General features: G+C 31.1%; 1 protein-coding gene across 1 annotated transcript; it reads right to left on the reverse strand.

Moving 5' to 3' along the window:
• Positions 1-212: 212 nt before the first annotated feature.
• On the reverse strand, positions 213-11049 carry LOC132754906 (multiple epidermal growth factor-like domains protein 10). The gene is made up of 6 exons (XM_060745657.1): positions 10890-11049; positions 8627-8770; positions 7180-7323; positions 6399-6542; positions 6063-6197; positions 213-265 (listed from the first exon to the last, which is right to left on the reverse strand). Exons 1-6 carry the CDS (start codon positions 11047-11049, stop codon positions 213-215), a joined length of 780 nt encoding a protein of 259 aa, XP_060601640.1.
• Positions 11050-11409: the final 360 nt, after the last annotated feature.

Below are 11409 nucleotides of genomic sequence, written 5' to 3' on the forward strand. Positions count from 1 at the left end.
CTCACTTAAAAACAGCAGACCGTGACAAATATAATGGCATCTTACTTAACATCTATATTTGTAAAAACTGCTAAAGTCATGTTGACAGTCAATCTCTGTGTTAAATTTGAATTATACACTGGAGCTATTGGTTCAGTTTATGATATCATTTATCCTGCAAATAAAAAACCAACAGACTGTCTGCCAAATATTGTGATGGTTGATTTCTCTAACTATACAGGACCACCATTTATCAATTCCAATCCAAACATTGTTCCACTAGTTCCTGTTAAAAAAAAAATTGACTATTCATGTCACATGTAAACGAAAACAAGTCCCATTTTGTCTTGGCTGGGCACTTACTATTCATAAATGCCAAGGGATGACTGTTGAAAAGCATGAATGTCACAGATACATTGTAATTTATCCTGGTAAACATGCTTTTGAGTCCAGAAACCCAGGTGCTTTATTTTTTGCACTTTCAAGAGCAAAGTCTGCTGGAAATGATACAACAGAACCTGATTTTGCATGGCATTAATCTGTGTTAGTAAATGAATACAGGCTTTGTCATGTTGTAAATAGAAAACGCGTAAAAGCACGCAAAGCTGAAATTTCAAGAATACTTTGTTTGTTTGAAAATACCAAAAGACAGTTCAACAATTTATACATTGATTCCCATCTGCATACAGTAGGAAATTTGTCTAGTGAAGACTTTGTTGAAAAATAGTAATTTTGAGTCTGAGTGGGTGATATGACAATCGCTAACTCATATAATTATTAATTTGCCCATCTACATTAATCAGTTATTATTTATCAAAGTATTAACTATTTAACATGTCTGCATGGATTGTCTGGTGTTGTAACAATAATTATAATTATACATGTATGTAATGTCCCTTTTGATTGGATAATTATTATTCATAATACTGCATGTTTGTAACGTCACTTTTCATTGGATAATCATAACGTTTATACAGATTTATATACACAGATCCTGTCAATTTTCTAAGCAATCACATATTTTTCTCAAAAAAGGAAGTTTCCTGTATTATAAATTTCTAATGAATATTCCAGACAGATTATATCCCCGTATATAAACATTTGTTTGCAATATAACCCTTTTCTAGCAAATTATTTTATATTTTAAAACAATCATTTATATACAGGCATATAACCTATCAAATAATCTTTATAACTAATATTATACATGCTTACTGTTCATTTAGGAAACAAATCAATTTTATTTAAAGTATATTATTAGTTATAAAATTCTTGACAGTTTATATGTTGCTTTGGGTTATATATACAAACAATTGTTTATATGTCCACATAACTTGTCAAAAATATTTATAACTAATAATATACTAGAATTACATTGGATTTGCTGAAAAATAGTTTGTTTCATTTCAATAATTACAAGTATACCTTAATGCTGCAATGTTTACAAAAATAAGCAGTTAATTCTCTTCTATTTTTCATTACTTTGATTTATTGTCCAAACTTTCATCATTTACCATCCCTTAACAGCTTTTGTTAAAAAAATATTCATTATATTTTAATGCTGGAATGGAATAATCATATCTACTGTGGGAACATAATAAAGTATAATACAATTTTAAAACTGTTATCATTTGCTTATAATATTGCAATACGTATAATATAATAAGTTGTCATATCTCTAGGTGGGTGACATGAAAGTCGCTGACAAGTTAAACATTATGTTTTTAGCAAGTTTTATTTATAGTATTGAATATCATAACATAAAGTTAAAACTATTAAATTTAATTTATATTTAGCATACCGCTTTCATTTATCATCCATGAGTGACATTGCTTGCTGGACACTGTGAACTACAATTTATAATGTCAATAAACTTAAAAAATACTAAAATCAAATTCTTCCCCCAAGGGTAGCCCTGTCTGAATTTCAAAAAGATATTAAAAAACATTTTAGACATAGGGTGAAGAAACCCGTTTAAATATACAAATTTATATTAAAAAGTTACATTTCAATGATATCATGGCCCCTTCAATTTTTTTTTGAAATTCCCCCTTTTGTTTTTTTTAAAAATTTATACTTTTATTAGCCTCCTTTGTACTTCCTTCACTTAAAAAATGTACATTATAATTAATATTTTCTGAAGTAAACAAAATCATTACAAGAAATGTTACATTTATTTTCAAATTGTATTTTAAAAATTATTGTAGTTCCTTGAGCAACTGTATCATTATTAAGACAAAAAATTATTTCAGCTTTATTTCGCTTGTATTGCAATTTTACTGAAAAAAATACACACTTTGGAGGTACCGAATTAGCATACAACAGATCAAATTCAAAAATTACAAATATAATAGAAAACTCTCAAACTTTTAAATCTGAAATCACTTGCAAATTTCACGGAAATTTCAATTTCTTTTTCTCAACAATAGCGCCAGTTTCAATTAATAGAGGATATTGAAGTTTTTTCTATAAATACATGATTTATTTTCATCGAGTGGTATGAAAATAAATATTTCATGAGTGGTGGTAGCCACGAGTGAAATATGGTAATTTTCATACCATGTCATAATATAGATCCCGTATTTACTGTATAGAAAAAAAACTTGAATTTTCTATATATTATATACTTTTTCTCTTTTTGTACGTTTAGATACGAAAGACTTTCCCTTTAATTTTGTGTACTGTCAGAATTTAAAAGAAAGTAGTCCGGCAAGACACCCGTGAAAATACGGAAAATATGTTTCACTGCAGTGAAAAATAAATTTTTTCAGTGAAAATACGGAAACTGAAAATACACATTTTATTTCATCAATATTTCTCAATATTTCATTCATAAGTATATAATAAAAAAGTTTATTATCAAATACAGATTATCAAATGTTCAAAGACAAACTAAATTACTCTTTTTTTAATGAAGACAGCACTGTAGAAATGCAAAATAATTTAGAAAATGATATGACCGATGTAAATAAAAAAAAATCAAAGATAAATTCTCAAAAAAACAAACCAACTTTAAGAATGGATAGAGATATATTGAAAGTTTCTACTAAGAGACGTGTAACTTCAAATTCTTCAAAAATAAAGATTAAAATTTTTTATTACTCTCATTTTTATGATGGAGTCCATCCAAATAGCAGTCTCAAAGAAAAATGTTTCAAACTTATTACTAGGATTTTGCAAAACGAAACAGTTCATGATACATATGACAGTAGTTATAGTACATCTGATGATGAGTATTGGGACTTCAAACGACAGTAAAGTATCTTTTCATTAACTATCGACAGCTCTTGTTAAAAATTTTATCAACAGCTGTCAAAAGTTTTAAAAAAACTTATCATATAGAATGTGATTTATCTCATGATAAGGAACATATATTTAAAATTTGAAGAAGATACCTTAAGAAGGAAAAAAAATATGAAAAGATATTTTTTTCTTATAATTTTCAGGAAATTTGCTTTATTATCAAAATGTTCAGTAATAACATTGCTGGCAGGTTATATGTCTGTATATAAACAGTTATGTGCAATATAACCATTGTTTGGCAGATCAGGTTATATATGCATCAAACAACAGTTTATATAAGGCCATATAACCTGTGAACATTTTTTATAGATAAAAATTTATTGTGTTCTCGCTTGTTGGTTTTTAATGTAGGATTTTATCATAGTATAAAATCAATCAATGCACTATGAAAGTTTTTATAATATTTAGAGTTAAACTTACCACGTATAATAAACAATGCTTATATTGGTAAGGTAAAATATGTATTTCTAAAGTACAATGTAGCCTATAGGTTGATGACATGATAGTCGCTAACCTTGTTTTAGTTTTAGATATAAAAGTATCTTTTAACAAAAGCTGTCAATAGTTAAAAACCTTGTCATTGACGTCATTGATGTCATGATAAGGAACATTTATTTGAAATTTGAAGTAGATACCTTAAGAAGGAAAGAAATTCTTAAAAGATATTTTTTCCTTGCAATTTTAAGGAAATTTACTGTGTTATAAAATTATTCATTATTTTGCGTGTAAACTGAAACGTTCACCCTATTGTATCCATAAAAATGTCAAGTCATTCAGATTATTCAACGAATAATCAAGTACCAATACAATATGCCCTGTATAATCAGTACCATCAGCAAGATACAAATACTGTAGCGAATGATAATTTTCCATGATTTTTGTGAGACAGGGATAATGTGAGGATTGCTCTCTTCCTACCAGATTTCACCATTACATTTAGTGGTCTTATGGTTGAGTCTTCTTTAATTACTCTTTGGATTACTCTAACCACATTAAGAAATTTGAATAGAGAGCACAAACACTGAAGTTTCCTACCGTTTATTTTCTAACACTGTAATATTAAAGCCTAAACAACACAATATGAATTTTAAGCCTAACTTGAAATCTTGAGAAGCTCTGTCGCGTGACAAAGAAATCTAGCTTATATAGCAATAAAATAATTCCTGCAAAAACAAATATCACCAGTAAAAAAACAACAACAAAAAAAACAAAACAAACAAAAAACATGATGAGAAAATACTCCGCCGAAGAACACATGTACAATAATTTGTTAAGGTCATGCCGGAGCATTAAATTAAGTAAAACAAAATTATGAGATCACCGGTAAAAATAACACATTTCTGGAAAGAATGTCTTATATTTGCTCGATCCTCGCGGCAGGCTTTATACATAAATTTCCATGTAAGTGAATGGTAAACAGATATGCAATCTTGTGTTTAATCAAATATTTAAAAAAAAATTATAAATAAGTGAATAATACATAAATAAGAATTGATTAGATTGAGCAATTTATTTATAACCATTATTTGATGTAACGGACATATTTTTCGTCTCCTTAAACCATTCAAACCTAATGCCATTCGATCCGATATTTCGACCCAATATTCTTATGTCTTGGATGCATGACTTCGCACCTTCAATAAACGATCATTAAATATAACTACTCAAAAATGCATAAAAAGAGCTTAAAGCTGTGGACAGTCAGTTCCTGTCCTGCTGTCGAAGTGATTACATCTGAGAAATAATTAATTCATATTTCAGATTAATTGCAAGGAATATTGGACTATCTACGAAGTCTATCAATTACATCACTTTATCATTGCCTTAGGTATAATTGTAAGTGCTTAAGTATCGAACACTAGATATCCAAGTGTTTTTGTATATTTAAATAGAATATAAAGGACCATAAAAAACTATACAAGTAAAATTATTTGTTTGAACGAATCATTTTCTAATCATTTGTGACTAATCAAATGGCAAAGAAGAAATAAGAACAAGAGGGCAATGATGGCCCAAGATCGCCCCCACGACCCATCAACCACATCCAAGCAATGTCTTAGATAAGCATCCTGGCCAAGTTTGATGACAATTGAGTCGAAAATGTGACCTCTTGTGTGTTAAAAAGACTTTTCCATATTTCGGCAGTTTGACCTAGGTTGACCGGAGACGACCCATATTCGAACTTGACCTAGAACTCATTTAAACAACCTTCCTGACCGATTTCCAGGAAATTCGTATCAAAACTGCAGCCACTAGAGTGTTCACACTTCGAAGTTAATCATCATTTGTTAAAAAACGGTGCTTGTTTTTGGCGGATTATTACATTCATACTTAAACGGAAGGTTAAAGCTCTTCGCAGAGCTATATTCGTCGAGAGCCATATAAGACATAACACAGCTTCTGATCGTTCGGTAACTTACTCATGTTTCGATAATAAATCCATTATAATTGTGAATAAGCTGTTCCATATTTAAAGCAGGGTTAAAATAAAGGCCATGAAAATTTGACGAAATGATATATAAGTAATATTTCGATAATTAACGGAAGAAGAGAAGCATACAACATTTATTATTTTGTAATTCAAGCCGTTTTCCTAAATTGTCATATTCAACTATTAAATATTAAAAAAGTCACTCAAAATTTGTTTTTCCATTTTGAGCAGGTATAATAATATTAAGAATTGTGTTACATTAACAAAAACTAGATCAGTACTGTTGATGTTATTTTCATGACCACTATTTTGAATGTTAAACTCTTATCTAATAATTTCAAGTTCATACCATTGCAACAATTGAATCCTGACCATCCAAACGCACAGCCATTACTGCAATTCCCGTCTGATTTGCGACATTCTGTTTCACCTTGACAATGACATTTACCACTACAGTTTACACCAAATGTGCCTTGTGGACAGTCTGCAAAAAGAAAATCATGTGCGTTTGTAGATTATGTAGAATTGCTCTTTGTCCGTGAACCGATAATGGATTGATATGAAAGCACTTTTTTATAAGATCATCTGTTAATTATTGTTCGAAGGTTGCATCATTCAAATGTTTGAAACGATTAATTATAGAAGTATTGCTAAAAATATTAAAAATTCATTTATATACATGTACCTAGAGAACATTTAGGCCCGGTGAATCCAGGATTACAGCCGTTGATACAATATCCTGTTGATTTGTTACATGCAACTTTACCGTTCTTACAGTGATCACTACAAGTTCCGGTACAATCTCGACCATACTGACCATCAGGACAAACTGTTGAAAAAGAAAATGACAATATAGCATAGTACTGTATGACTCAAGTTAATTTTAGTACTTGACTTACTCAGTCAACTTCATATGGTATGAAATTCTGGAAATAAAATAATTTTTCATTTCAAAAACAAATTCATTAAAGTGACGTTGTGGTGTCTGTACACCAATAGCAATTAAATGTGAACTGTTTACAGCACTTGTAGATTTTACATATGAGTTCAGTGCATGTTAAATATATGTATTGAATGGAATTATATAATCTTTTTTATATATAATTTATACTTATACATATGTCAATGGTCAGTTTTTGTAAATGTAAACTAGAACAGTCGACCCATCTATATACTAGTAATCTTTGTATCATAATATCAAATACAGTACTAATTGCGGCAAAAAAGAGCATCTTGTAATATCTTGAAGCTTTAAAATGATAAATTGTATTTGCCTATTTATGCATTAAGTATTAAAGATGTATTTATTTTCACCAAGCTTTTTATGTTGTGTATTGGACAGTAAATTGAAAACAAAAGAAAGAAGCATAAAGGTATCAAAAGTTGTATTTATCGTGTTAATTAAATTCTTTTATTTCTATTTTAATGCAGTTTTCTTTGCAACGAATAAATAAAGAACAAAATACCTGCCGAACAATTATTGCCCATGTACCCTGCTTCACAACCTTCATTGCATACACCCGATGCTTTGTTACATTGTTCAATTCCTTTGAAGCAATGGATACTGCAGTACGAACTACAATTTACACCAAATCGTCCCGTCTTACACGCTGTAAATGTCAACAAGATTGCATTTTTGAAAAATGCTATGCCGCCGCATTAAAACAACACCAAATAGTAGTGTAGGAGCAGATTTTTTTTTGTTTCTATACAATTGAAGATTGTCATCATGCATATACCTCTGACCTATCTTATTCTTATTATTTGAAAAGTAATTAACCTATTGTTATTTAAATAAATAATGAGAGTAGGAATCTATCAATGCAGTTGAGTCTAGTGAATTTAGTGGTGAAGGTCATATTTTACATGGCTTTAATTTTAAGACGGCAAATCAAAGCACAACACAATAAGACACTTTGTCAAAATCTAGGTCTGCTAATAGCAAAGTTCACTTAATATCCTAATCTGTGCACATGGTTCAAATTTCATAGCTGTACTTATAAGGACAATAAAGTAGGTCACATCATCAAAATCTAGATCACCTGATTTCAAAGTTCAATTTTACAATTAAAACTGTGCACATGGTCCAAATTTCATGGCTGTACATCAAAGGACAAGAACGTAGGTCACGTCCCCTAGGGTAAGGCAAAATTTTGACCCAAGGGTTACATAGTTAAAATCGATGACCCCAGGGGCGGGGCAAATTTTGACCCCAGGGCTATAATTGAAAATCTTGGTAGACGTTCACTACACAATGTTCCATGCAAATAACTAACATCTTTCTTTTGTCAATTTTGAGAAGATGATTTTTTAAATTTTTACTATATACATATTAAGAAAAGCTATGACCAACGGGGCGGGGCGTATTTTGACACTAGAGGCCAAATTTGAACAACTTTGGTAGAGTACCTACAGATGATATCATATACCAAATATCAAAGCTCTAAGCCTTGTACCTTCAGACAATAAGAATTTTTAATTTTTTACTATATGTACATAGTGAAAACCAATGACCCCCGGGGCGGGGCAAATTTTGACCCCAGGGCTATAATTGAATAATCTTGGTAGACGTTCACTACACAATGTTTCATGCAAATATCTAACCTCTAGCATTTGTCAATTTCGAGAAGATGATTTTTTAAATTTTTACTATATACATATAAAGAAAACCTATGACCCCCGGGGCGGGGCGTATTTTGACACTAGAGGCCAAATTTGAACAACTTTGGTAGAGTACCTATTGATGATATCATATACCAAATATGAAAGCTCTAAGCCTTGTACCTTCAGACAAGGAGGTTTGTTAAGTTTTTACTATATGTACATATAGTGAAAATCAATGATCCTTGGGTCGGGCCAATTTTGACCCCAGGGCTATAATTTAAACAATTACCGATATGCATATATACTTACGAGTCGAACAGTTAAGCCCTTGAAATCCAGACACGCATCCAATTTGACATTCTCCAGAAATTGTGCTACACTGATTTAAACCTTGTAGACAGTTGCTGGTGCACGTTCTGCTACACTCACGACCAAATGTACCAGCTGTACATTCTATTTTTTGACAAAAACATAATTATCAACGACATTTTGTGAGGTTTACATATCAAATGAAAACGATTAAAAGAAACATCAACGAAACATGTTGACCAGAAGAGACCACTCTAAAGCTACGAAAACACCAATATTATCTGACAACCTACAGGCCGTATCAGATGCAGCCTGTACTTTTTGTGGACTGGCGGCGGCATAGTGTGACGCTTTAGAAATGTATGGTATTGGGTTGTCTAATTATTTTAGGATACTATAAAATTCATGGCCAAATGAAAAAACATTATGCTGTTCATTTAACATTCCGTATTCGTATTTGTTTGACCATTTTGGAACACTCAAAATGTATATAAGTCACTTCTCCCGAAATAAGTAGGCCGCGGTATTTTATACGTTGTTTCGTTAGGGCCATCGAGACAAAAGTAAATCTCAAATCGACGAAAATATGAAATTAAGTTGGTAAAAAGTCAAAGTAACGTAACCACGATGGTGAAAAATTCAAGTTCTTGGTAGTATGATTGTAAAAAGCCGAAATGACCAAACCACGAAGGTGTAAACTTATCGTACTTTCTACTGTTCGTCTTGCATGCGTTATAGAACTCAAATATGCCCTTTCTAAAGAAGAAAATTTATTCATTTTTGTATTCAGGTGAAGGTAATACACTTCAATAAAATATCACCAAATGTAGGTTATTTTTAAAAATTAATATGTTTTCAATATATGCAAATGTAAATTTAAATAAAAATGGTTGTTTTTTTTTCGCTAATATGTCCGCTAACTCGTACTCAGCGCCAAGAAGCCCCAATCCTGATTGCACCACAGTAGCTTGAACAAAATGGGTACAAGTTAAGTTGTATATATATATCTTACATCGAATTTGTCCTCCTTTATTTTCGGATTATTTCTATTTTACTCATTACAAAAAGACGTTTCTTTGTGTTTGATTTTATCGAACACCTAGAAAACACCGGTTCACGATGTAAACAAAGGTTGTAGAGCTAAATAGTATCATAAAACGATATGTTTACGAAATTTCATTTCTTCATTATTAACTTTTTCCAAAAGCATATGCGGCAGTTTCGATGCTTTGCATAAATACAAGTCGTGTTAATTTCAATAAAAGACTTAGGCCGAAAGTCCGGGATTGTACAGAAAAGGTACACATTAATGCGCACGTATGTTTGAACAACGCGTAAGCCAGTTTATCATATTCCAAGAACGTGTTTTGCTTAAGTTGGCACATGATGAATCGGTCAGGAAAATAAATGTGTATACTGATTAGAATAATATTAAGTTTTCAGGCATGTTGGCTTGGTTTCGAAAACAGTAAACTTCGTGATTTTAAAAAAAGAGTAAGAGTTCAGATAATAACTGATTTCCAATTACTGAACTCCCCCCCCCCCCTCCTTTTTAGTTTGGTACATTTTATTTGGTTGTTAAAGATCAATGGCCAATAATACGTATGTTTGTTTCTTTCTGTTTGTAATAGATTTCGATACGTAGATTACAATAAACATAATTTTAAAGAAGTGTGTATAGATGTCCTATGAAATGAAAACATGATTTAGAAAGTCGTCTATTTTCCGTAACTCAATCGGTAATTTCCGCCGTCATTTTCACCGATGACGTAGGAATATCCCTACCTAATTTTGTTGACTTTTGAAAGACTTTATAGCAGTTATACTCATGTTTAAATATTTCTCGTTTATACATCAACATTTCTTTTGTTTTGTTTCATTTAGCATGTGTTCAAGTTTTTGTTATAAACGAAAATGATGTAAAAATTTCAGATTTTCTTTTGATATTAAAGGGCATAACTGAACACGATTTTCCATAAATGCCGCCGCCTTTTAAGAAAAAAGAGACAGTTTCGGAAGGTTAAAAAAATTTATTTTGTCGGTGGCTGTTGTTCAAGCCAAACACATAATGGTGAACTACAAATGGATCACCATCAGCAAAGTTTTTCCATAATACGTACGTAAATGCAAATCATAATTATTACGAAAAAATATCGTTATCATGAACTAACAATAAATTTACATAGGGATATTTGTACACCACTTCCGATTTGAGATCACACCTAATACGATGGTAATTGCCAATAATGTATTGCGTACATACCCTTAGAACAGTTGTGACCCATATATCCGGCTTCACATCCTTGCATGCAGTTTCCAGTAGTTTTATTACATTGAGTTACGTCGTTAAAACAATGAGAACTACAAACTGAGGAGCAATTCAGTCCATAGTTTCCAAGATCGCATTCTGTAACAAATGGCATTGTGTAGTATTGTGATATTTTCTTAATAAATAACTAGAAAATAACTAGAAAAAAACGTAAGATGATGTTTTAAGATAATGTGTAATTCTCCGGATTTCAAGTAATTTTTATCCAAGTTTGTTGCATACTATATATTAACAGCACAAGATCGTTACTATTATCGATCGTCCAGATGTAGGATCTATCAGCTGTCTTTCGGTCTGTCAGTACGTCTATCTATGTGTCGCCACCTTCACAACATTCGTGTCCTGCTTTGAAGTAGTTTAAATTTTCTTTGTACAAATGTCTACCATATCATGATAATGTATCGCGTCTAAGACCCATGTCCCTACCTCAAAGGTCAAGGTCACACAGTTTGAA

This window comes from Ruditapes philippinarum, unplaced genomic scaffold (assembly GCF_026571515.1).
Source record: "Ruditapes philippinarum isolate M1 unplaced genomic scaffold, ASM2657151v2 ctg21730_1_1_1_1, whole genome shotgun sequence".
Lineage (NCBI taxonomy): Eukaryota > Metazoa > Mollusca > Bivalvia > Venerida > Veneridae > Ruditapes > Ruditapes philippinarum.